At 40.4% G+C, this 26,074-nt stretch overlaps 1 protein-coding gene across 8 annotated transcripts in view; it reads left to right on the forward strand.

The window, feature by feature from the left end:
• The window catches only part of CWF19L2 (CWF19 like cell cycle control factor 2), a 145,927-nt gene that overhangs the window by 99,473 nt on the left and 20,380 nt on the right, over positions 1 to 26,074 (forward strand). For all 8 annotated transcript variants that reach the window (XM_087868483.1, XM_087868484.1, XM_087868485.1 and 5 more), the window contains 2 exons: positions 201 to 338; positions 25,082 to 25,294. In XM_087868483.1, the coding sequence (XP_087724609.1) occupies positions 201 to 338; positions 25,082 to 25,294 (351 nt within the window). The remainder of the gene's footprint in view (positions 1 to 200; positions 339 to 25,081; positions 25,295 to 26,074) is intronic.

The following is a 26,074-nucleotide window of genomic DNA, read 5'->3' on the forward strand; positions in this document are numbered from 1 at the left end:
CATCCCTGGGGAAGAGGAGAGTCATGGGGCAGAAATAGGGAGTGGTATTCAAATGGAAATTCTTCCAAAAGGAAGCACACAGAATGGGGATAAGCTGGAAGGAAAGATTGTGGTATGTAATGGGATTTTTACATTTAATAGTTAATTAAAAATGTTTCAGAGACCCATGTTTTCACTAAATAATGTTCATTTTCTCATAGGCTTCAACCCATGAAGAAAAAGAAAGGGTTAGATACTTTCATGATGATGATAATCTCAGCCTAAATGATTTAGTCAAGAATGAAAAGATGGGAACAGCAGAAAATCAAAACAAACTTTTTATGAGGATGGCGTCTAAGGTGAGATCCCTTCCTAGGAGACCTTTCAATTTTGAGAAGCTGGTACAACTCCCGTCTAGCAATGATCTATTTTTCAGAGTGTGGGTTCTTTCTGATCTTGATTTATTTTATTAAACCAAGTCCTTTATAAGACATATCAGGAGCATGCATTTTGGAATTCATTGGAAAATACATATTTGGGATTTATTTTGTTTTTAAATATGGACTCTGGTTTAGTTTTTCATGTATACCACAACGATGTTAATTGGATATTTGATCTACCATTTAAGGGAAAGTTTTGGGCCAGAGTTAGGTGACTGTTTTGTTTTGTCTTAATGTTCCTCAGTTCTTCATAATTATACCACAAGAAGTATATTTGAAGTAACATATTACAGATTACAGAGGAGGCATCTTCGAATAATCTGATATCTATTTATATGAAAACTTTGTATTTATATTTCATATTTATATGAAAGTGTGTATCAGTATATCATTATGGTTAGTAGGATAATTTTTTGTTTAAAATAGCAGTCTTGGTTGCAGGCCCTTCCAAACACTACCACTGACATTTCTTATGAGAGAGACCTGTTTGGATTCAGCTGTGTACAGGTTTGACTGTGCTGGAGTTCCAGCTCGCCGTCTGGATTTGCAGACCAAGCTTTACTAGGTGTCCACATTTGTTTACCTGTTGTCTGAGGTTGTTTTCACCCTACAACAGCTGAGTTGAATAGTTGTGATGGAGACTGTACGGCCCACAAATCTGAAATATTTGGAATAATTTGCCCGTGTCTGCTTTGGGTACCAGTGGTTACTTTTTGGTGGTGGAGTTTGAACTCACTGCCTGAGGTGCAGGGGCAAGACTTTTTACTGTATACATTTTTAGACTTTTTTTTCAAACTGTGTGAATATACTGCCTGGTGAAAGATTTAACTTAATGAAAACTACAATAAAGATAAGCAAGGCGTGTGTGTGTGTGTGTGTGTGTGTGTGTTGGGAGGAGAAAAAAAAACGGGTTTAAATAGAAATGATCATTCTTTCCATCACCAAGAATTATATGGGACCTTCAGTTAACCCATAGGATCATTTTACTTCTCTTTATTTGGGGGGAGGGAAAGACCAGAAGTCTCTTACGGTCTGGAAATTCAGTGCAGAAAGAAGGATGTATTTCTATGAAAGTTTTCTTTTCAGAAACGGGACAGACCATTTTATGTGGAACTCTGAATTATTTAGTGTTAGTAATCTGAGCATAGTCAGTTCAGGTTGATACACAAGATAAAAAAAAACCTTGTTATAAATTGTAATAGTTATTTATTACTTCACTTGTTCACTGAACTCCTAATTTGTGCATGTAGGTAAGAGTCTTGGTGCTGTGAGCAGGGAACCAATCAGGTCAAAGTTCCTCCCCTCAAGGAGCTCATATTTTTAGTGGATGAACAGAAAGTGAGCAAATGCATGATATAAAATATTATATAACGTAAATATTATACAAAATAGAAAATATTGCTGTAGGAAGTAAAGCAAAATGAAAGGAGGTAGGCTGGTGTTTTCAACAGAGTGTTGAAGGAAGGCCTCTCTGTGGAGGTGATGTTTCTGCAGCCAGGGAACAGAGTCAGGGAATGGTCCATGTGAGTATCCGGGGGAGAATATTCACACGGAAGAAGCAGCAAACGCAGAGGATCTGAAGCAGAGGTGTGCTCAAAGAGCATAAGAAGACAACAGGGTGACATGTGAGACTGGGAAAAGGGGAAAGGGACAGGGGAGTAGAAGAGGTGGGAGACGTAGCAGGACTCAGGTCTCGTAAGATCTCACAGGCCACAGTGGGAGAACTTGTGGCTTTGTGTAAGCGATGGGTGTTGTAAGTGATTTTGAAGGTTTCGACTAGGACAGTGTTATGGTCTGGTTTATGTTTTGTAGTTGTCCCACTATTCTTGTATATCCTGTTCTGTTTTCTTTGGTCTTTGTTCTCTCTGCTTTCTGGTTGTGGAGGTTTCTCTTGTCATCTTCAGGCTTCAAGGCTCCTTCCTCAGCAGTGTCCCGTCTACTCATAAACTCGGCGGAAGCACTCTTCATTTTTGTTGTCGTGTTTCTGATCTCTTGAAGTTCTTCCTGGTTCTCAGGATTTCCGCTCTCTGCTTACACTGTCCATCTGGTTGGTGAGCAGATGCGTCGAGTTTTCTTCCTGCCTAGTGGGGAAGGGATGGCTAGAGGGGGCTGGAGTGGGGTGTTCCCCTTTTCCGATGGGCTAGGCTGTGGTAAAACCCCCGCAGGTGAAGCTCCGGTAGAACAGTTCCTCCTGAGGGCTGACCTTGTTAAGAACAGAAGACTCTGTTGCCTGTCAGAATGGTTCTTCTTCCCCTCCTGCTGCTGTTGAGTTTTCCTGTTGTTCTGCTTTGTACTTGTTGTTGGGACAGAGTGGCAACTTCTCAGCTCTCTTGTCCTGTATTGTAAGATCTTTTAGTAATATTTGTATTGTATAGGGTTGTTTTTAGTATTAACCGATTTGGTAATGATTGTGGTCCCTAAACATTTAAAATGCTTGAGGTTTTTAAAATTCAGGTTTACTAAGGTAGAACATTATAATATTATAAAAATTTACCAGTGAGATGTCACCAAAATGGCAGAGTAATAGACCTCGGCCTTCATCTCCTCACAGAAACCGACAGTCAGGTAGCTAACCATGGCTAAAGAGAGCTCTAGAGTCTACTTAGAAACTTCAACAACATAGTGGAACAATAAAAAACCCTTGAGAATGACTGCACACAAATGGAAAGAGGACAGCTTCATTTTTGTCTGGATTCTCCTGTCCTCAAGCTGGCATTGCTCGGCACCAAGAGGGAACTCCCCAGCTAGAAAGAGTTCCTCTTGCGGGGAAGAGAAGAGCAGGGTGTGTGGGCAGCTTCCTTCGTTTCCTGGTACCACAAGAAGGTCCCGCTTCAGTTTCATTGCACCCAGAGAACAGCAAAGCTGAGATGGAGGTAACCAGGAACCAGGAAGAGAAGTAGGGGCTGCCAGTAACAGCCAGGCTGCAGAGTGATCATGGTTCCCAGTGGTCTGCTCTACAGACAGACCAACAGTGTTTATCACTGAAGAGAGCAGGGAATGGTCAGCACAGCCATTGCAGAAAGCTTGCAGGTTTTACTGACTTTAACTCCACAGACAGTCACATTCAGCTGTCTCAGTCCCTTCCTGCTCCCTGCCCCACCTGCAGTCAACTCCCCTTGGAGCCTGGGAACTGCACCGGCAGCTCACCCAGGCCTCTGCACCTGCGTGAGTACAAGATGCCCTAGACCCTGTGACTGACCCCTACCATCATGTGCATGTTAGCAGTTAACCCCTTTAGGTGTGCACTCGCACACAGCCAACCTGACACCTGTCACGAGCCTCCACTACCATGCCCATGCCTCGGGGCAGACTCTGTCGCTATAGAAGAGTGTGACGGTGGCCTGGGTCCATGCAGCTGCTTCTGGGCCTGGATCAGGCACTGCCTTCTGTCACTGCCCTGTATTCACTCTGCTCCCCTACAGCTGGCCCCAACACCTGTGCACTTGCACACATCCTCCTTGACCCCCATCACTGGCATCCACTGCTAGACACCCACAGCAGGACCCAACAGCCATGGCAGTGCCTGCCAAAAGCTATGCACCTGTAGGTAACCCCAGCCCTTGCTGCCTGCCCTGCCCCCTCCCCTACTACATGTAGGATTACAGCCACTACACAGGCACCTGCAGCTGGCCCCCAGGTCGCTCTGGCAACTTCTGCTGCTTGCCCTGGTTTCTAGCCCCTGGCCCTGATCTGTTGCTGAGGACCCCAAGGCCCTTGCAGCCTCTGCGGACCCCCAGCATCTGCCAAGGGTTGTTGATGCCATGGACCCCAGTGGCTAGAGCCAGTGAGGCACAGCACTCGTTGCCACACAAACCCTCACACTTGTCACCCTGCACCTTTAGACCTGAGGTTACCACATGCTCCAGCACGCCCCCACGTGCAGGTGGACATTTTCTCTTAGTGAAGACCATAAAGTCTGAAAGAGGGAACTGCTTCTTCAGATGCACAGACATCTACACAAGGTTATAGGATCATAAATAATGAGGGCAACGTGACTCCAACAAAGAAATACAGTAACTCTCCAGTAACTGGCCCCAAAGAAAAGAAGATAAGGTATTACCTGATGAAGAATTCAAAATAATTGCCTTAAAGAGGCTCAGAGGACTCTGAGAACGCTGATAAGCAATTTAAGGATACCAGGAAAACAATCCAGGAACAAAACAGGAAGTTCCTCAAAGAAACAGAACATGAAAATGAATCAAGGAGCAGTTTGTGGCTGAAGACTACAATGAGTGAGCTAAAAAATTCAATAAAAATCTTCACCAGCAGACTAGATGAAACAGAAGAGAGAATCCATGATCTCAAGGAGAAATTGTTTGAAATCATCCAGTGAGAGAAGCAAAAAGAAAAGGAATGAAGAGAGCCTGTGGTCTTATGGGACACCATTAACAAATAGTCTGTGTGTCGTCGGAGTCCCAAAGGAGAAGACAGAGAGTAAGGAATAGGAAGCTTATTTAGAGAGATAATGACTGAGAACTTCCCAAACCTGGGGAGAGATTTGGACATCTAAGTTTGTGAAGCCAGTAGGTCACCCCAAAATTTCAATCCAAAGTGATCTTTTCCAAGACACAATATAATAAAACCTAAATTGAAGAAAAAAAAGATTTTTAAAAGCAAAAAGAGAAAAAGATTGTCTCCTTCAAGGGAGCCCCTGTAAGTCTTACAGTGGATTTCTCAGCAGAGACCTTTCAGGTTAGGAGAGAACGGGATGATATGTTAAAAGTACTGAAAGAAAGAAACCGCCAACGAAGAATATTTTACCCAGTAAAGTTGTCCTTCAGAAATGATGGCAAGATGGGGTGCCTGGGTGGCTCAGTCGTTAAGTGTCTGCCTTCGGCTCAGGGCGTGATCCCGGCGTTCTGGGATTGAGCCCCACATCAGGCTCCTCCGCTGGGAGCCTGCTTCTTCCTCTCCCACTCCCCCTGCTTGTGTTCCCTCTCTCGCTGGCTGTCTCTATCTCTGTCAAATAAATAAATAAAATCTTAAAAAAAAAAAAAAAGAAATGATGGCAAGATAAAAAGTTTTCTAAACGAATAAAATCCAAGAGAGTTTGTCACCACTAGCCCTGCTTATAGGAAACACTGCTAATTAGTGACATGAAAACATAGGACAATGTCCAATACGCTAGGAAAGGTAAGAATGTAGACAGATTCAAAATACTTTACTGTGTCATTTGGTGATGTGTTAACCACTTAACTCTAGTTAGGTTGAATGACAAAAGTGTAAAAAATAGTGATAGCTACAGTAATTTGTCAGTAGACACACAATATAAAAAGTAAAGTGTGACATCAAAAACATAAATTGCGGGGCTTGGGGGAATAAAAGGGTAGAGTTTTTCCTTGAGATAGAAGTTGTTATCAGTTTAAAATGAACTTATACCTATAAGATGTTTCCAGTAAGCCTAAGAGTAACTATGAACTGAAGCCTGTACTGGAAAAGATGAAGGGAACCAAAGTATGCCACTGTGGAAAATCATCCATTTACAAAGGAAGACAACAAGAGCAGAAGAAAGGAAGAAGGAACTGCCACACAGCCAAAACCCGTTCACAAGATGATCATCCTAAGCTCATATCCATCAACAATTACTATAAATGTAATGGTTTAAATGCTCACATAGGAAGGCATAGAGTGGCTGAATGAAGAAGGAACCAGACCCAGTGATATGCTTCCTCTGAGAGACTCACAACACAGATAGGTTCAAAGTGAAGGTATGGGAAAAAATATTCTGTGCAAATGGGAACTGAAAGAAGCAGGGGTAGCTATACTTATGTCAGACAAAATAGACTTGAAGTCAAAAACTGTAACTAGAGACAAGTAAGGTCATTATATAATGATAAAGCAGTCAACTCATCAAGAGGAAATAATAATTGTGAATATATATGCACCCAACATCAGAGCACCTGAATATGTCAAGGAAATAAAACACATCTGAAGAGAGCGATAGACAGCAGTACACTGATACTAGAGGATTCCTTTCAGTACCTCACTTTTATCAGTGAACAGATCATCCAGACAAAAAAAGCAATAAGGAAACTTATTGGACTTGAAGTACACTTTAGACTAAACGGACCTAACTGATGGCATATACAGAACCTTTCATTCAGCAGCAGCAGAATATGTGTTCTTCTCAAGCACGTGTGGAGCACTTTCTGGTATAGAGCATCTGTTGTTCAATCTCAAAATTTCGTCTTACCTTGTTTCATAGGGATCTTAGGGATGTGGGCTTCTTGATTTTTCAGCCTGCCTTCTGGGCGAGGGGCCTGCCACGCCGATACTCAGGCAACCCTGTTTGGGTAGAGTCTCCGTGTCCCCTGCGAGGGGGGATGGGGATGGGCACACTGTGAGCCGGTATTTCCAGGCTAACAGACACATGAAAAAATGTTCAAAATCATTAGCCATCAAGGAAATTCAAATCAAAACCACACTAAGATACCACCTTACGCCAGTTAGAATGGCAAAAATTGACAAGGCAAGAAACAAGAATTGCTGGAGAGGATGTGGAGAAAGGGGATCCCTCCTACATTGTTGGTGGGAATGCAAGTTGGTACAGCCACTCTGGAAAACAGTGTGGAAGTCCCTTAAAAAGTTAAAAATTGAGCTACCCTATGACTGAGCCATTGCACTAGTGGGTATTTACCCCAAAGGTACAGACGTAGTGAAGAGAAGGGCCATATGCACCCCAGTGTTCATAGCAGCATTGTCCACAATAGCTAAATCGTGGAAGGAACTGAGATGCCCTTCAACAGATGACTGGATTAAGAAGTTGTGGTCCATATATACAATGGAGTATTACTCAGCCATCAGAAAGAATGATTACCCAGCATTTGCAGCAACATGGATGGGACTGGAGGAGATTATGCTAAGTGAAAGAAGTTAAGCAGAGAAAGACAATTAGCATATGATTTCTCTCATCTATGGAACATAAGAACTAGGAAGATCGGTAGGGGAAGAAAGGGATAAAGAAAGGGGGATAATCAGAAGGGGGAATGAAGCATGAGAGGCTATGGACTCTGAGAAACAAACTGAGGGCTTCAGAGGGGAGGGGGGTGGGGGAATGGGATAGGCTGGTGATGGGTAGTAAGGAGGGCACGTATTGCATGGTGCACTGGGTGTTATACACAACTAATGAATCACCGAACTTTACATCGAAAACCAGGGATGTACTGTATGGTGACTAACATAATATAATAAAAAAACATTAAAAAAATAAAATCAAATTGGCAAGATTACATACTAAAAAAAAAAAAAAATTCGTCTTACCAAATTGAAAAATACGGAAGTCATGCCAAATACCTTTTGAGACCACAGTGGTATGGAACTAGAAATCAGTAACAAGAGGAAAACTAGAAAATTCACAAATATGTGAAAATGAACCATTGCACTCCTGAGCAACGCATGGGTCAAAGAGAAATCAAGAGGGAAATAAAAAAATACATTGAAACAAGTGACAGTCTAAACAGAACATACCACAGCTTATGGGATGCAGCAAAAACAGTGCTAAGAAGGGAGTTTATCGTGCTAAACATCTATAGTTAGAAAAATAAAGATCAGAAATAAACAACTTAGCTTTTACACTTCAAGGAACTAAAAGAAAGAAAGGAGATAAACAGAGCAGAAATAAATGAAATAGAGAATAGAAACACAAACGGTCAAGGAAACTAAGATTTTCTGTATAGGACCAGTAGTAAATATTTTCAGCTTTCTATTGCAGCTCCTGGCTCTGCTGTCCCGCACAGGAAGCAGCTGTAGGTGATACAGAAATGAATGATAGGCTCTATTCCAACAAAACTTTATTTGCAAAAACAAGTAGCTGGCCTGATTTGGCTTGTGGGCCATGGTTTGTCAGTCACTGGTCTAGGATCTCTAAATGGTACATATTTTCATGGCAACTGTCTTTGAATTTGGGTACTTTCCATACTTAGTAGTTATCCTGAAAACAGATCTTTAAAGGCCCTGGGAGAATTAACCCTTCAGGAATGGTTGTTATAGGTCAAGATCCTGTTTGTTTATTCATCTACAAATAGAAATTGATGGCATTCATTGTGTGAGGTGTTCTGGGGATACACTGCACGTTAGGAAGACATGATCCTTGCCTTTAGAGAGCTCATAGAAGCATTCAATAAATAATTAACGAGAAACGAATTCAGTAATTATAGATGTGTAAATTACTGTGAAAGACAAGTGGAAAGTCTTTTGAAAGAAATACCAGGGTGTCATAACCTAAATAGGGAAGACAAAGTATTTCAGGTTGGACAGCAGTTTTGATACTACTTCTGGTCGGTATTCAATCCTACCCTATTGCATATTTATTGTTTACTGTCCATCCTTCTTTTGTAATTCTGAAATTCAGATTATGTTCGCTTTTCTTTTGTATTTTACCATTAGATCTTTAGGAGTATCTCTTTCTTATAACCAGATTAAGAAAGGTATCTTGAGCCAATATAACCTTGATTATGTTTTTGTGTTTGGATAGGGCATTTATGGTTCTTAGGGTTTTTTTTTTTAATGCTTTCTGTATTTTTTTCCTGAATATTTACTACATAATTAATGAAAAAAAGGAACAATCACAAATCCTGACAAAGGGTATGTGTACCTGTTACACTGTATGTACATATACTGTATGGGTGGACGTGTATTACAAGACAGTAGGTACATAGTAACTTCCTTTTTGGAAGTTTCTTCCTTCAGAATCATAGAACTAAAGGATATGTGGTTCCGGAGAGGGACTTTCCTGATCTTGCTCATCCTTTCACATTTTACTGAAGAGGAACCTAGGACGCTAAGAGAATTGAATTGCTGCTGCAGGCCTTAGTGACTTGTCCGATTTTGCAGGCTAATGAGTTGCAGATGCTAGCACCGGAAGTCGCAGTGTCCAGCGGCCCGTCTGGCTTTTTTTCATGAAACAGTGCGGCCTTTCAAATGACTCCAGTTAAGGGATAGTTGTTGGTTGTTGCCTAAATTTAATTGTCTTTGTACAGTTTCCATGTGTCATTTATTGGCATTTGTGAATAAGTGGTGTGTGCTTTGCTCTTTCTTAAAATACATCCTATTGACTCGAACATTCTTTAAATATAAACTTTTCCATTTAAAATCTAAGACGTCAGTGTTTCCTTGGCAACATAAACTTAGGCACATCTTCATGAGATCTCTGTACATCTTTCCTCATTAATTGTGTTAGTGCCGTGGGCAGTAATTTTATCCGTTTTGTTCTGATAGTGTATTAAAAATGGACTGGAGGGGGGGGGGAAATGGAAGGTACATGAGAAGACTGAGAACAGAGAGAAAGACTCATGATTTAGGGTTTTACCTTATATTGTAAGAAAATAAAATAATTTTATTGTCTAATAGAAGATGCTTGTGTTTCTTTTGATAATTTTATTTTTTTCTGAATTTGTGACATTGCAGGCTTGATGCATTTTTGGATGGAAGTGGTCTTTAAAATATAAAGTACATATTTCCATAATATACAGTAGAGCTTAAAATCCTTTTAAAGAAAATGTTCAGTAAACTGTAATAGTAAAAGTGAATCTTGAGCACTAGGTACGATCAGAAGAAGGTGAGGAAGGTCCAAATCGCCGCCTCATCGTTGTAGGACCTGTTGTGTCGGTGCTGGTGGTAGCTGCTCCCATCCTCTTAGACTTTCATCCATACGGGGCGAAAGTAGCTTTGCACAAGCTAATCCGTGAGTGTGAAATGATGGGTATTGTCCTAGAACATCCTCTACAGAAAATTTGGAATTTGGGCATCATGAAATGATAGAAGTGCTATTTTGTTTTGATATGTAACTGAATAAATTTTGATGTACGTAGTTTGTGCATTTTTCTAAAAGATGTAGGCTTGTGTCCAGTCCATGCTGCTTAACAAAATTGTTCTGTTCTGTTTTGTTTTCTGAGCATCTCTTAGGGGTGGGAACACGAGAAAAGTAATTTATTCAGCTTTCTTTAGTTCAAGTCCCATTTCTTTTTTGAGTAGTAAAACATACATAATACAAAGTTTAACACTGTAACCATTTTCCGGTGTACAGTTCAGTGACATTAAATACGTTCACAGTGTTGCACACACATCACCACCATTCATTTTCAGAACTTCTCCATCATCCCAAGCAGAAGCCCTATACCCTTGAGACTAACTCCCTTTCTCACCCCTGTATCTCCATCAGCCCCTGGTAACCTCTGTCAGTGTGCCTGTTCTAGGTGCCTCATATAACTGGAATCATGCACTCTTCTCCTTTTGTGTCTGGCTTACTCCGCTTAGCATAATGTTTTAAAGGTTTGTCCATGTTGTAGCTTGTATCAGAATTCCATTCTATGTATAGACCACTTTAAAAAAGAAATCTTTTCCAGGGGCCTGGTGGCTCAGTCAGTGAAGCGTCAGCCTTCAGCTCAGGTCATGATCCCGGGGTCCTGGAATCAGTCCCCGAACTGGGGGGAGTCTGCTTCTTCCCCTCTCTCTCTGCCCCTCTCCCTGCTTGTGCTCTCTCATTCTCTCAAATAAATAATAAATAAAATCTTTAAAAAAATGAAAACAAAAAAGAAATCTGTTCATCTGTTGGTGCATATCTGGGTTGTTTCCACCTTTTGGCTCTTGTAGTAATGCTGCTATGACATGTGTACAAGTATCTTTTGAGCCCTTGCTTTCAGTTCTGCCGGGGATGTGTCTGCATGTGGAGCTGCTGGGCCATATGTTAACTCTGCATCGGACTTTCTGAGGAACCACCGAGCCGTTGCCCACGGCGGCCGCACCAATTTACGTTCCCAGCAGCCGTGCACAAGGGCCCCAATTTCTCCACATTCTCACCAATTCTTATTTTCTGTTTTTTTTGTTCTTCAGTAGCAGCCATCCCAGTGGGTGTGACATGGTATCTCATGTGGTCAGGTCCTGGTTCTTGACCGTGGTGAGATTTTATGACACCTGATGGCAGTGCTCCCCGGTTTTGACCTGTTAAGTTTAAATTGTTGGTCATTGGGTCTACTGGTTCAGTACTTTATCCATTTTTCTTTGTAAAGAAAAATTGAGTCTAAAATTGTATGAAATTTATATTTCACCGGTTAATTTATCTTTTTCCAGTGAATCTGAGGGCTTGGAGTTTGAAGGATAGTTTTACAGTTTTGATCAAAATTTTGATTACAGATTTGTCATAAAACTTGAAATGCCTTGTAAGAATTAGACTGCAGTCTATTTTTCTTGTTGATAATCTGTGTCCTAATTCAATACTAATTAAATAGATTTGTTGCAAACCATTGTTTTTACATAATGATGCTAAAAAAAGCTTTTAGTTTTCAGTTTTCATGGAGTTTTTCTGAGTATCATTTTTTGTAAGACGCTGTTTTTTATAGTTTAGTTTTTTTTTCTAAAACATCAAAATGGCAAAGCAAATTACTTTTCATGGTTAGAAAACAGTTAACATTTTTATACACTTAGTATTTCATTTATTAATTTCCTAACATCTTCAGTTTCTAGGCTTGAACTTGGAAGCTGTTTTCTTGATTAAACAGAATCTAAGTAATAATCCCATTTAACTCCCAATTCATTTGGACAGGGGTTACCATTAATGAATCCAGAAGAACTTCCCTTGCTGCAGTGATGTAATCGTGATCCCTCTGGGCCTTGCTGGCACTGTTGACATTATGGCTTGGCTAACTCTGCTGTGGGAGACTGCGTATTGTGGGATGTGGAGTGGCGTCCCTGCCCTCCGCCCACTAGATGCCACCAAAAATGTCTCCAGACATTGGCAAGGGTCCCCTAGGGGGAAGGTTGCCCCCAGTCGAGAACCCTGCTTTGGGAGAATCTGGGAGAATAACAGTAACCACTGTGTTGTGAGGACCTGCTCTGTGTTAGGCCCTTTGCGTTCAGTGCTGCTTGGAATTACCTGACGGCACTGGCATCATTAACCCCTTAGAGGGGGGTTAAACCAAAACTGACGGTCCAGAGATACTCTGTAGCTTGCTTATGATCACATAGCCCTTTCCTGAACCCAATTCATTTCCCCCCTCTATCAGTCCGTAGTACTGCTGTCTCGCCTCTTCCTCCCTCCCTTTCCACATCAGATCTGTTACCGGTCTTGTTCTCTCCTCAGTCCTCATGAGTCTGCTTCTCTGCAGTACAGATCATTGCTGTGATCATTTCGTACTCGGTCTATGAAAATAGCCTCGTAACTGGATTGCTGGTGTTCCTTCTAATCTTCTTCCATTTCTTTCTTAATCTACCTCACGGACGCCACGGTGATTTTTTTTTTCCAAAGTGTATGTCTCTGATCCTCTGGCCTCGATGTGGAAACATTTCAGATGGCTTTTGGTTGCTGTTAGATTGTTTAATGGGGTCCAGCAAGACCTTGAATGGTCCGGTCTCTGCCTCTCCTGCTTCATCTCGAGTCTTGCTGTCTCGCTGTGCTTCCTCTGTCTCAGCCGTTGCCGACTTTCGTCCCGTTCCTCCAGATGCTGTGCCTCCTCCTGCCACGCGCTCTCGGCCCCTCCTGCCTTTGCTCTGCTTTGCTGCCTTTCCCCCTTCTGTCCCGTTGACTCGTCCTGTTCGTACATATTCATTATTCTTTCAGGGAAACCTTTTTCGCTTCTGTGATTGTGTCAGCCCCTCTGTTGGGATCTCAGATTGTCGTCACAGCTCTCATTTGACTTTTTTATTGGACATTCCTTTGGTTAATGTCTTTCCCATATTATTCCTTATTATTGGGATCATGTTTGCTTTTGCTTGCTTTTGTATCCTAACTATTATAATTTTTAGTACATGATGATAGCATCTAATAAATATTTATTGTCTAGAATCACATCTTGAGGCTTGAAATTAAGTGCAAAAATCCCTTTTTCACCACTATCCTAAATTGCATAGAAAATTCATATATTTTCTGTTCTCATTAATGCCTATTATTTTGATTTCGCAAAAATATTATTTTAAAAACAAGCACAGTCTTTCATCTCGTATCATTGCTGTCCTTTTTATTGTCAGCCTTCTCCACTTTGTTCTGGTAGAGACCACGTTTGAAAACATTTCGTAGTGGGCCCAACACTGAGCCACAGAGAAATTGTTGTTTAGGTTTATCAGAGAAAGAGCTGTGGTCATCAGGATAGTCAAATGCTGGGACAGGTTTCCTGGAATGTGTGGCTAATTCGTAGTGCACAGGGTCAAGAATTAAATATATATGTTTTTAAATTTCAAAAATAGAGATGATATTTTTGGAAGCTCAAATGCTTAAAAGATAGTATGATGAGAATATATTAAGTTGACTGAATAAAATTAACAAAGTTTTAGTGGCATCTTCTAAAAAAATTAACATGTCTGTAATCCATGCACTAATTTGAATATCGAGTACCTAGAATTACACATAAGCCTGTGCCATATTAGAGAATAATCTTGAGTTCTGCCAGTAATTCCTACCATTGTTCCTCTTCCAACAAAGACTTTAAGGGAGGGATCGGGGTGTTTATACCTTCTGGCATTATGTGCATGACCCAATAGAGCTGTAGGTGCAAACACTGGAAAAGTAAACCTAAAATTATGCAGTGTGGATATTGTTAAAAAAAAAATAAAAGGAATAAACCTTGTTGAATAGTTTTCTTAAAGGTGCTTCACAGACGAAAATGAAACAAGCACATTTCCTGTGCTTCTCAGTAGTTTAATATTAAATTATCTATATAGCAAAAGAAGGATGACAAGGATTAATTAAAATTTTCCCTGACTTTATAGACATGGAAATATTTTAGTGAAAAACGCTGCCAGTTGTTTGTCAAAGCTAACATTAGAGTTTATTTTTATTAGCTAGTAAGAGAATGTGGAATTGAAAACTGTGCTGGGTTTTGGTTATTGTTTGCTCACATCTCTAATGCTTCTTATGGCATCAGAAATACCTACTTTAATTTTTAGTATTGAAGATGAGGTTTTCCTAATAGCACGAGTGATTTCTTCTCTTTCCTTGGGGCCTGATAATTTGTGTGTATGTTTAGTTTCTTCCTCCAAGAGAACAATCACTTAGGAAAGAGTGACTCATTCTCGTCCCACAAAAGCTTCAATCTCTAGTAAGTTAGCTTTAATTCTCAGAATTAAGGAACAAAGACAAGTCAGAAATCAAGATAAGGATTTAAATCATCTGGGATTGAATGATTTGTTGTTTTACTTCATAAGATTTTAGTGTGGTTTAATGGAATTCCATTGGTTTTTCTAGTTTTGTTCTTCTTTTTTTTTTTTTTTTTTGGAGAGGCTTTGTTAGATAAATCCTGATCCATTCTGCCTATCCATTTAGCTGCTGACTCTAGTGTTACAGTGGTACATGATTTCACAGGAGAGCAGTTTTTAGAAATAGAGTTTGTCAGCTTAGATGCTGTAATAGGATGTATTTCATTTGAGGTTTTTTCCTCAACTGAGACTGAAACTTGATGATTCCATCAGTAGTGGGCAGTGCATTAAAAGTGTTGACTTTGTTGTGTATGTACAGGACAGTTACATGAATAGTCATTTCTTAACGTTAAGACTTGAAGAGTAGTGTTCTTTTCAATAAACTAGGTGATAATAATATTGGTTCGTTATGAACTATGACGGTTTTAATTGTGGAAGAGGTAGGTATCCTTCACATAGGATGGATGAATGTATAAGGTGAAGGCCAAAATCACATTCAGTTATGTTGTCTTTTTTTAAAAATATATTTTTTTATTTGCGAGAGAGAGAGAGAGAGAGAGAGAGAGCAAGCGTGAGCCGGGGGAGGGGCAGAGGGAGAGGGAGAGACTCTCAAGCCAACTCCCCACTGATCCCCAATCCCAGGACCCCGAGATCATGACCTGAGCTGAACTTGGATGCTTAACTGACTGAGCCACCCAGGCGCCCCTGTGTTGTTTTTCTTAATGCAGCATTTGTTCTTTTTTGTCTTTACCAATCGGTTTAGTTTTACTTTGAAAAATAATTCCTTGTCAGTCTTTGGGTTTTAAATGACCTTAAAGTTATTTTGAAAATGTGTAGAATTGGGATCCTTATTTTCTTCTTGTAACAAGTTATTGTGACTATTTTAGATCCCTAATAATGCAATGTATGAATGGTAATTGGTAGTAGAAAAAACAGGACTCAGAAAATTTTTTCTAGCTGGGATGTCATTTACCAGAGAATACGAGACAAGCATATGAATCCTTTTTTTCTATGATTTGTCATTGGTTTTTAAAAAGCATTTTGTGTCTCTTCTCTTGATGCTAATCAGATGTTTGTAGACTGTAGGCTAGCTTTTATGTTTTTATTCTAAATTTAACAACCATTTATTGATTACCTAGAGAAGGTGTCCCTGGAGTCCCACTTTTGTGTTATGTATAATTTTAATGTATTTGGTTATCCAGTTTTAGACCAGAAGTATAATAAAAGCAGCAAATTAGAAGTGAGGAAACTACCATAAGAAGAAATGTGTATGGCAATGAGAACTGACAGCTAGCTTAATATAGAGGGCAAAGAATGAGATGGAAAATGGAGAGAAATAACTAAAAAATCATGGAAGTCTTGGTTGATATAGCTAGCCTAGAAGCAAGCAGCCCTCTAGAGGGCATTTGTGAATTATGATACATTGTGTTAACTGTCCCAATAATTGTCCTGTATTATCAGGGAAAGATTAAATTAAGTTTTGTATATTATGTTTTAAAAGGCAGGAAAGTTTATAATACTCTTTGGGAAATTTCCTTTCAAAATGAGTACAGTAAAGAAATGTTTTTATACTTAAATGGAAAACCCTTAACTGATTGGAAATTTAGTTCAGAAAAATTTATTCTCCTAGTTTATATTAATGGTTGTATTCTAAACATCAGTCATAATATGACATCGCTCACATTATTGTCAACCATCAGTCACTCTCTCATAAAATCCTGACTTCTTTCTTTTCTTCCCCTGACAATTCATTCAAGAGGTTTAGCTTTGACTCTGATGGAAGGTGTTTAAAATAGAAGAAGCTTTGGCATGCTCAAATACTTAATATTCTGATTTGGAAGAGTTGTTGGCGAGGGAAAGAAAAAGAGTAGACTAATGACGAGCGAGAAGAGGAAGAAGTCGTGAGTGCCGTAGTTAAGCAGACTGCAGAGCCCGCTGTATCCGGAGTATATGAAATGGGGTTGGGTTCCAGTGCATGGACGGCAGGGCTGGTTTACATGGAGACACATGTGCCCTCCCAGTTTAGCAGGAGGGAAGAAGTATGAGCCAGGCATTTGCTTGGAGGGTTTGTAGGTTTGGTGGTAGGAAGATGAACAAGTTCTTGTCTGATTTTTGAGATCATCTGCTGAGAGTGAGAGGAAAATTGATGGTGTGTCGAAGGCTTGATGGTAATCTTCTGAAATAGTCATGGTATAAAATGGGAGGTTTTAACAATTGTGCTGACGAGCCAGTTCAGCTGATGAGTTCATAGTGGAGCCAATTGCAAAATGTAATGACTTTTCTACAACATGGCAGCCAGGGGATAGGACCAGAGGAGGAAGATGGTGATTACATTCAGATTGGACTATACTAAAATAATACTGTTGGATTTGGGCATTAGAGATAGTGGACTGGAGCAGAAAAGGAGTAATTTTATTTTATTATTACATTAACTTTCAACAACCATATTATACAATTGACATTTGACAGGTCTGAATTTCATATACTGTTATGTACTGTTTTTGCACAGTGGTTAATGATATTCAAAAAATAATATTATTCTTGGAATATTTTTGAAAAAATGTACAAGCAGAGCCTCTGAACAAAAGCAGCTTGTTACTGCTATTTATAGAAGGTTAAATCTGTATCAGTCACTTTTCAATCAGAGAAACAGAACTAATAAAAGACACACAGACACAGGCTTCTTGCAGGAGTTTGAACTTTCGCAATTGTGGGAGCCAGGGAAGCGGTCATTAGGGCTGTGTGTTTGCATCTTTAAGTCCAGAGGCAGGCACTTGGGAGGGAAGAGGAGTGTAAGGAGAGGGGGAGCAAGAACACGCTGGAACCGAGCTCTCGAGGATGGACAGGAAACACATGTCCGTTCTTGTTGCCTGTGGCCTTGGTAGTGTGGCTGTCCTTTAGGCCAGGCCGGGAGCTCAACACCCACGTCTGACCCAGAGCTCAGAGAAGCCGAAAGCGGGTGGAGGGGATGGGGAGCAGTTGCAGACCCAGCTGCTGTGCTGTGTAGGAGGTGAGTGAGCAGGTAAGTGGACAGGGTAGACTCTGAAATGTGGTTAGTTCATGTCTGTTTCAAGTTTCCTGTAAGAATTTCTCCCTTTGCCCACCCTAAGCAGAAACACAGAAAAGGGAAGTCTGGTAAACTTCGGCCAGGGTAGTCAGATTGGCGGTAACCATAACCCGTGTCTTTATACCTTGGCACGGCTCCTTAAACTGTATTTAATCTCTAAATAAAGAAAATAACAAAGAAGTCATGCTTCTGTCTAGCATGATACAACTGTCCCACTTAAAATAAAAAACATGCTAACCCTTTCCCCAGAGAGAATACAAAGCTACTTCTCACATTTATGGTAGATGGTAAAGAGATGAGAGAGGGAAAGAGAAGAAAAAATTCTGGTTAATAGTTAAATGTATATTCACATACATATTTGTATCAAAGCAGCAAAGAGATACTGGTCCTGTGGTTTGAGCGAGCGTTTATAAGTGCCTTCCTGCGCTACCCATTCCGTATTCCTTTCGCCGCAGCAGCACCTTAGCTGCTCATGGGTCCTTGCCTCGTAGCGTGGACCCAAACCTTCATTTATGAGTGGTCCTGCCTTAATTTGAGTTGTTGTAGTTTATCATTGACTTTAATCCTAGGCTATGAGATACTAAGAGGTGCCCTAAAAGATCTCCTATATTCAAGTTACACGTCCCCTTGCCTCTATTATGTAGTACCAAGCCAGTCTGCCCTTAGTCAGAGTCAGTCACTCCAGCCAGTGTAGGGACTCTGGTCTAGTGGACAGAGGAACCAGAGGAGCCAGGTGGCAGTGTCTGTTCCAAGTGCAGTGAGTCATGGTTGCGTCCCTTGGTAGAAGTATTCCTCCCTTTGGAACTGAGACCTGTACACCAGTAGGGCCTAGAGTCACAGGGATGGGCAGCGTAAGTTTTGCTAGTGTATCAAACGCAGTAATGAGATGGGTCACCCCTATTTTCCCCTAGATTCCTAGACCTGTGAACCCTGCCAAGGGGAGAGAGAGCATTACAGTTTGGGTGTTGATTTAGAGCACATCGTTCATTCTGGAGGACATTGCCCTAGCCCCAGCAGGTGCCACCCAGCATTTCTCATTAAGTCTAGAAAAGGCCAGTTTACTGTTCTGGTCGGCTAGCTGCCTCAGGATGATGGGGAACGTGATGAATTAAATGTGGCTGGACCATTGTCTGGTGATCATCATTGCGTGATGAGTGTAGTGACCCTGGACCTGTGAATTCAATGGGCATGGACCCATGGCCACATTCTATTTGCTGTGAAATTGCTTTCTTGGTCAGAGGAATGTGTGTGATACCTTGATGATATAAATCCAGAGATGGTAGTTTTGGCAAAAATATTACATGCAGGGAAGGAAATCCATCCGTATCCAGAGTACTTGTCTGTTCCAGTGAGAACAGGGTGGGTCCCCTTCCGTGATGGAAGCAGTCCAGTGTGCCCAGCCTGTCGCCAGATAGTGGCTGATCCTCGTAAGGATGCTGCCGTATCAGGGGCTCAGCGTGATCTCTGTTGTTGGCAGGGTTGGTATTCATCTGTGGCTACAGCCAGATCAGCTTTGGTACGTGGAAGGTCATGGTGCTGAGCCCCCACATAATTTCCTTCCCTGGCTGGCCACCCTGTTCATAACCTCATTTAGACAAACGTAGCAGGGCTAGTGACATAAATGTGTTCACCAACGCCACAGATGTCTTTGTGCTCTGTATCAGTTTGGAGAGATCCGTCCACATATTTCTTCCCAGACCTCCTAGCTGCTAATTCTCTGCTTGTGTTCTGTCCAGGTCCCTGACCATCCAACCAAACGATTAGCCCTAGTTCACGAATCAGTTTAGACCTGTAGCTCTGGCCACCTCTCCTTCCATCCAGAACGAACAACCACATGCACTGCTCAGCATTCTTCTTACTGAGAGGTTTTCCTTCCACCGCTGTCCTTCTGGGCCATCCCAGTGTGGAGCCCAGGTCCTGCACCTGTGCACTTTTGGCTGGGGCCTGTGTACCATGCAGAACCGTATGTTTACTTTGAAAATGTGAATGTATAATCTATATTTAAATCTTTATAGGTTTGTTTGTTTGAGATCTAGGATCCGACCAGTGTTTGTATGTTGCATTTGGTTATTATTGTCTCCACAGTGACTACCCTCCCCAAGTCTACCCTCACTTCTAGCTGCAGGTTCAGGGATCCCCAAGGCCGCCCTTTGGTTTGGTAACAGAATTCACCAAAAGCTGTTGTACTCACAGTAAGGCTTATTACTGTGAAGGAATACAGATGTAAAGTCAGCCAGGGGAAGAGGCGCATGGAGCTGAGTCCAGGAGGTTGCAAGCGTGATGCTTCCATTTGTCCTCTCCCAGTGAGTGGTGGACAGCGCTGACTTCTCCCAGCAGTGATGTGTGAGAGATGCCAGCAGGGAAGCTCACCCGAGCCTTAGCGTGCAGGATTTTTGTTGGGGTTTGGTCCTGTAGACGTGGTTCATTGCCTGTGAGGATGACCTTAGTTTCCAGTCACTCCTGAGGTGGAGCTGATGCTGCATGGCCCCGGCCTGCACCATAAATCACACTGTTAGCACTATCTCGTGTGACCCAGGGCTCCCAGGTCAACAAAGCCACTCTTCACAGGCAGGACATTCCAAGGGTTTCCAGATTTCCTTCTCTTTGGGTAACGGTAATTTTTTATTTAACAGCTTTCTTGAGATATGATTCATGTGGCATATAATTCACCCATTTAAAGCGTACAATTCAGTGGTTTTTAGCATATTTACAGACATGTGTAACTGTCACCACGGTCGATTTTAGAACATTTTTATCACCTCACGAGGGAACCCTGTAACCTTCCGCTGTCACCCGCTAACCTTTCAGCTCCCTTCCGTCCCCACCCTGAACAGCCACAGATCTGTTTTCTGTGTCTGCAGATTTCCCGGGTCTGGATATTTCATGGATAGGATCGTGATTTTCTGTGACTGGTGTCTTCCATGTCGCATTTTTACAGTTCCTGTTGTAGCAGGTGTGAGCGCTTCGTTTCTGGTTTGTAGCCTCCTGATACTGTATTGGACAGATTTTACACGTTGTCGATCTGTTCATCAGTCGATGGGCGTTCGCATTGTGTCCGTCTTTTGGCTGTAACGAATAATGCTGCTTTAAAGATTTATGTAAAGTTTGTTACACATGTTTTCATTTCTCTTAGGTATATACCTGGAAGTGAAATTATCTGGTCATATGGTAATCCATATGTTTAATTGTTTATTTATTAGTTTATATTTGTTTGAGGAACTCCCAGACCGTTTTCCAAAGAAACTGTACCATCTCACATTTCCACCAACAGAGTATGAAGGTTCTGATTTCTCCCCATCCTTGTCCACTTGCTAGTGTCTGTCTGACTCTTGAATTCCCACCGTCTCAAGAGCCTCAAGCGGTAACTTCGTTGTAGTTTTGATTTGCATTTCCCTGTGCTGATTGGCCATTTGTGTACCTTCCTTGGGGAAATGTCTGCTCAGAACCTTTGCCTAGTTTTGGATCAGGTTGCTTGGTTTTTGTTTTTCTCTTGTTTTGCTGTTGTTGAATTGTAAGAGTTCTTTTGGGTATATATTTTGGATATACGATTTGCAAAGATTTCATCCTGTTCGGTAGGCTGCCTTTTCACTCTGTTGGCAGTGTCCCTTGGTGCACCAAAGTTTTTATAAGTTTGATATAGTCCAGCTTATCTATTTTTTGTTTGTCAGGAAGCTTTTCCTCTATGATTTTTTTCCAAGAGTTTTTTAGTTCTTAAGTTTAGGTCTGTGACCTGTTTTGAGTTAATTTTTATATATGGTATAAATTAAGGGTCCAACTTTTTTTTTTTCATGTGAATATCCAGTTTTCTCAACACCATCTGTTTAAGAGACTGTCATTTCCCCTTTCAGTGGTCTTGGCACCCTTGTTGAGAATATTTTGACCATATATGAGAGGCCTTATTTCTAGGCTCTCTCTTCTGTTTCATTGGTCTGTTACACTGTTTTGGTTACTGTAGCTTTGCCGTAAGTTTTAAAATCAGAAAGTGTGAGGCCTCTACCTTTGTCCATTTTCAGGATTATTTTGTCTCTTTGTAGTGCCTTGAGATCCATCCCATATGAATTTTAAGATGGATTTTTCTGTTTCTGCAGAAAACATTATTGGGATTTCGATAGGCTTTGTATTTAATCTGTTGATCACTTTTGGTGATCTTCCCTCCTTTCTTTGATGTTTTTTAATGTCGTAACTATTTTACCACATTTTTCTGATTTGTTTGAAAAAGAGATTCTCAGAGTTTTAAAATACGATGTATGAACTCGAGCTTGTACCATCCTGTCAGCTTTCTTTAGGACTCTCTAAGTGAGGGAGAGTCTTATTTTCATACCTCTGTTTTCTTTCTTCACCTCCTTTCTGCCAGCAAGTATTTTGCTTTTCTACTTTGTAGACTCAGTTTTTCACTTTCTGTTAACATTCTGTCCATTAAAAAACTTTTTCTTGTCAAATATGGGAAGATGGTGGCATGAAGGTCACAGAAGATGTGTACATGATTAATAAATGAAAAGCATTTTGGATCAAAGCCCAAGTAAAAGATAATGGGAAAAATTCAAATAATTAGAGGGCATTGGAGGACAGAATTGTAGTTGTGTTGAAGAATCAGTTTTGTATTGTGTTGAAAAATTATGCAGATTTAAGAGACAAGACTGTACTCTATTTAATTCAGAACTATGAAGAAATCAGAGAAATTTGGCAACATCCACGGAGCATAGATTTAAAGAACAGAAGTACTGTCTTCCATATACAAAGGATTTGATTTGAATTGAATATATCCCCTGGTCACTCATGAGCTGGTTTTTAATAACCGTGTTTTCATGGCAGTATGTCACATGTGGCACAGTATGTGTGGAAGGAAGTGTGTACTCTGCTACTCTACTAATACACTTCAGCAAAGAGGAGTACCTGCTGGATGTCTGAGTTCCCTCCGATGAGTACCTTCACTCAGTTGGGTGTATTTATTCCAGGTGAAATTCAAGGTTTCTTCTAATTCTCTATGCTGCTTCATAGACTATATTTAAAATATACCCTTTCTGTCTTTTAAAGATGGATTTCTTAAGTGAGAGAGGCTTACTGTATGTCATACACTCTTCATTTTTACAGTCAGATAACCTTTGTCGGATTCCTGCTTCTGTCTCTTAATAGCTGTGTGATTTTGATGAAGTTTTTAGTCTCTCTTAAGCCTTTTAAAATCTTACAAGTGAGGATGACAGTTCCTATGTTGTGGGGATGTTTGGGTGAGAGAGTATTTAAGGTTTCTGTTAGTACCTAGTACATGGCTGGTCACTCTATGAAGATAATTAGTGACTAGTTCTGATATTTTTCAAAATATAATGTGTTGTAATTGAGATAAAGGTCTGAAGTTAAAATAATTGTAAATCAGGGCTGTTCACATAAGTAAACAAACCTGGAGGAGAGATATATGCAAGGATTAATGTAGAGAAAAAGTAGAAGATAAAAAATAAATTCTAGTATAGGCAAGGAAGCTAATGTGCTCCTAGAGGACCCTTAGTGCTAATAATTAGTACCTGGTTTCTAATTTTTACCTGGTTCTATCAATAAGGACATTTTAGAAATCTTCTGTTTACATTCTATTTTATTTTCTATTCTATTCCTTTTTTTTTTTTTTTTTTTTTTTTTTACTTTCTTAAGGTGGATGTTGGTGTTACTGATTTGAGGCCTTTCTTGTTTTCTTAGGTAGGTGCTTGATGCTGTAATTGTCCCTCCGAGTACTACTTTATCAGCATACCACAAATTCGCCTATATTTTATTGCACTTCAGAATACTTTCTGATTTTCTTATTTATTTATTTGATAGATACATGGGTTATTTGGAACTGGGCTATTTAATTTCCAAATACTTGGCAGTTTTCCAAATGTGTTTCTGCTGGTATTTCTAATTTAATTCCATTGTGTTCCATGCACATACTTTATGTTACCTGAATCCTTTTAAATTTGTTAGGACTTGTGTTATGACCACGAATGTTATCTCTTGGTAAATGTTCTCTCTGCATCTGAGAAGAAAGTGTATTCTGCTGGTGCTGGAAAGACTTTCTGTGAATGTCAGGTTAAATTGGTTCATAGTTTTGTTCAGGTCTTCAATATGCCTATTGATTTTCTCCTTGTTCTGTCAGTTATTGAGAGAGGGATATTTAAATCTCTGACTACATTTGTGGATTTGTGTATTTCTTCTGCAGTTCTATCAAGTTTTTGCTTCATTTTTTTTGAAACTCAGTAATTAGGTGTATAAATTTCAATATTGTTATGTTCTCTTGATGGTGTGACCCTTTTATCTTTGAGAAATGACCTTTTATCTCCTTCATAATATTCTTTGCTTTCAATTCTACTTTCTCTGACATAAATACAGCCATTCTAGCTCTTTTCAAATCTTTTTAAGTGTCTGATAAAATCCAAGCATCTTGCTATTGCTTTGCATTTGATGATACAAAAGAGAGTTCTCTTTTGGTACTTACCAGACTAAATAGAACTTAGAACTTAGTCTAATGGGAGAAAAACACAGTTAATGAGCAGTTATGATATAGTGTGGTCATATGAAACTGACGGGAGTACTGAACCAGAGGATCTTGGAAGATCCAAGAGAGTTCTTCTTTGGAGGCAACAACTAAATCGAAGCCTCAGATTGAGAAAGCAGTGGGAGTAGACTGGCACAGTTGGGGGCCAAATTGGTCAGAGAGCCGTGTGCGTGAAGCGTGTGAGTCCTTCCTGTGTGTCAGGCACGTGTTGTGAGGATTAGGCAAGATAACCTGTTAGGGAGGTGGTATTGTTATGACGGTTGTGAAATGAGGAAGTAAAGCATGCAGGGAGCACAGAGAGATTAAATAACTTGCCCCAGGCTAAGACATGTGGGAGCTAGGACTTTATACCATGGTCATTCTGACAAGAGAGTCCCAACTTTTAACTATTATGCTTGTCAGTGTCTGTGATTTAGTAGGCAAACCAGAGTCTGACCTTGATCCTGTTCACAACGTGGAGTACTTTGAGGGCATGAATAAAATAAGTAAATGAATTTCGTGTTTTAAAAGCATCACCCTGGCTACAGTTAATGTTTGGGGAGGTGTGGAGAAGCTGCCTGGAGATAGAGTTGAAAAATGTTTATGGTCTGTATGGAGCATATGCAGATTTTAAAATGAAAGTAGTTCTTAACCTCTCCGTAGTTCAATTTCCTCATCTATTAAATGGAAACAATAATGGTCTCATTCTCACGGAGTCTAAAACAGTTACATTGCATAAAATTGTACATGGTAGATACTTGGTAAACTGTAGCTGTGATGGTGATGATGATGTTGATGATGCTGATTGATTGACCTTGAAAATCAAGCTTAAATTTTTAATCATGTTTTTCTCCTTCTTTTTTTAAAATTTGAAAGTTTTACCATAGAACTTACAAGTAGAACTTAAGAGCTACAGTACAATAAAATGTTAACCACTGCCTTCTCCCCACTACTGTTATTTTGGTTTTTCAGTTTATGGGAAAAACAGATGGAGACTATTACACTCTAGATGACATGTTTGTCTCCAAAGCAGCTGAGAGAGAACGTTCTGGTGAAGAGGAAGAGAACCAGAGGAGGAAAGCGATTGCCGAGCACCAGAGTCTTGCTGCACAAATGGAAACATGTCTGTATTGTTTTGACAGCTCTCAGTTTCCCAAGCACCTTATTGTTGCCATAGGTGTTAAGGTAAGAAGTGGAACATTTATCCTGAGGAAGTGATGTAGTGCTTTGTGCAGATTTGCCTCTTTCTTGAGACTCTTACAGGATTGTAGTCTGTTTTCTTCTCTTATTCTGTGTTTCAAATATTTTCCTTTTCTAACTTCCCGTGGTTCTTAGAATCTTCTTTAGAGTGAGTATAAATATTTAGGTGACACGAAGCTCCTATCTTGTGTGATCCTGCTCTTTAGAGAAGCAGCATTGGGTAATGCTTACGGCTCTGAACTGTGGAGCCGGCCCACCTGGACTCAGGTTCTGCCTCTGCCGTTTACCAGCTGTGTGGCCTTATTTTCACGGTCAGCAGTTGATTCTTAGTGTTAAAATCACTTCAGAAATATTCAGTCTAAAGTGGTTTCTGCTTCTTACCTTACTTTCTCATAGAGCCTATTTGTTCTTCATAGAATATCTCAAAATTCGAAAATTTTTCTGTATTTTACTCGCTTATTGAGTCCCTTTCCTGATAGTCTGTAAGTTCCATGAGGACAAAGAAAGTCTAAGTCATCATTGTACACTAAGCATGTATCCCATTGTTTACCAAACATACATCCCGTTATAAAGCAAGACCATGTGTTTGTAGTCACTTATTTCGATAAATATTTGGTGACTTAATTCTTCTGAGTAAGTGATGATTGTGTACCTGACACATACCAGACCTCATTTGTTACTGGGGGAAAGTAGACTCTGATGTACTTGTGGAGCTTGTGTTGTAGTAAATTAGGGCAGAAGATAAAGTAGTAACTGTCCTAATCG

The sequence above is a fragment of the Ursus americanus genome, chromosome 16 (assembly GCF_024610735.1).
Source record: "Ursus americanus isolate L20-20 chromosome 16, mUrsAme1.1.p, whole genome shotgun sequence".
In the NCBI taxonomy this organism is placed as follows: domain Eukaryota; kingdom Metazoa; phylum Chordata; class Mammalia; order Carnivora; family Ursidae; genus Ursus; species Ursus americanus.